Genomic DNA, 823 nt, shown 5'->3' with positions numbered 1-823 from the left:
CCCCCCCCCCCCCCCCCCCCAGGTTTGAGTGACGGCAGCGAGGACGAATCAGGGGACACAGATGATGAGCTGCGCAGGTGGGGGCAGGAGTCCAGGGCAGTGATCCGGGACACCTGGGTTCTCTCTTCATGGGGAGAGGGGGGATACCTGGGTTCTCTGTCCCCATTTCTAACTGCCCCAGGGTGGAGGAGGAGCACCGCAAGAAGCAGCAGGAGGGTCGGGACCCTGGCGCCAACCCCAATGATGACCCCTACGGTGGCTCCACTGACGAGAACACAGAGGATGAGGGGCAGAGCCCCAGTGCCCAGCCAATCCCGGAGCTGCCTGGTAGGCTGAGGGGTGGGGTTTGGGGTGTTCTTACCCCTAGGGGGCAGTAATCTCAGTGGGAGGGGCAATCATTTCAGTGGGGGGCTAATCCAAATTAAGGGAGATACCAGATACTTTGCATTAAGGGGGTTTAATCCAGATTAGTTTGACCCCACCTCTTTGTTTTGTGGGGTGGGTCAGCTGCCCTGGGTTAAGGGGGCATATCTTGGCCAGACTGCGGCAATCCAGCCCCCTACCCTGGCCTAATTTGTCCCCTACACTGAAATTATTACCCTCCAACTGAGTTTACTGTTCTTCCACTGAGGTTATTGCCCCCCCATTAACATTATTGCCCCCCCCAGACTTCTTTGTAGGCAAGGGCTTCTTCCTCTACGGCGAGTTCCCGGCCCACGAGCGCCGCCTGCTGACGCGCTACATCACAGCCTTCAATGGGTGAGCAGCCCAGACACCTGGGTTCCCTATGGCTGGGGCCGGGGGAAGCCCAGACACCTGGGTT

General features: G+C 59.2%; 1 protein-coding gene across 6 annotated transcripts in view; it reads left to right on the top strand.

Annotated features, from left to right (window-relative positions):
• XRCC1 (X-ray repair cross complementing 1) overlaps nucleotides 1–823 on the top strand; it is a 6,446-nt gene that overhangs the window by 4,755 nt on the left and 868 nt on the right. For all 6 annotated transcript variants that reach the window (XM_014525092.2, XM_014525093.2, XM_014525095.2 and 3 more), the window contains 3 exons: nucleotides 23–77; nucleotides 182–327; nucleotides 669–759. In XM_014525092.2, coding sequence (XP_014380578.2) covers nucleotides 23–77; nucleotides 182–327; nucleotides 669–759 — 292 coding nt within the window. The remainder of the gene's footprint in view (nucleotides 1–22; nucleotides 78–181; nucleotides 328–668; nucleotides 760–823) is intronic.

This window comes from Alligator sinensis, unplaced genomic scaffold (assembly GCF_000455745.1).
Source record: "Alligator sinensis unplaced genomic scaffold, ASM45574v1 scaffold850_1, whole genome shotgun sequence".
NCBI lineage: Eukaryota > Metazoa > Chordata > Crocodylia > Alligatoridae > Alligator > Alligator sinensis.
The sequence above is the reverse complement of the archived record's forward strand: the minus strand, read 5'-3'. Positions and strand labels throughout refer to the sequence as shown.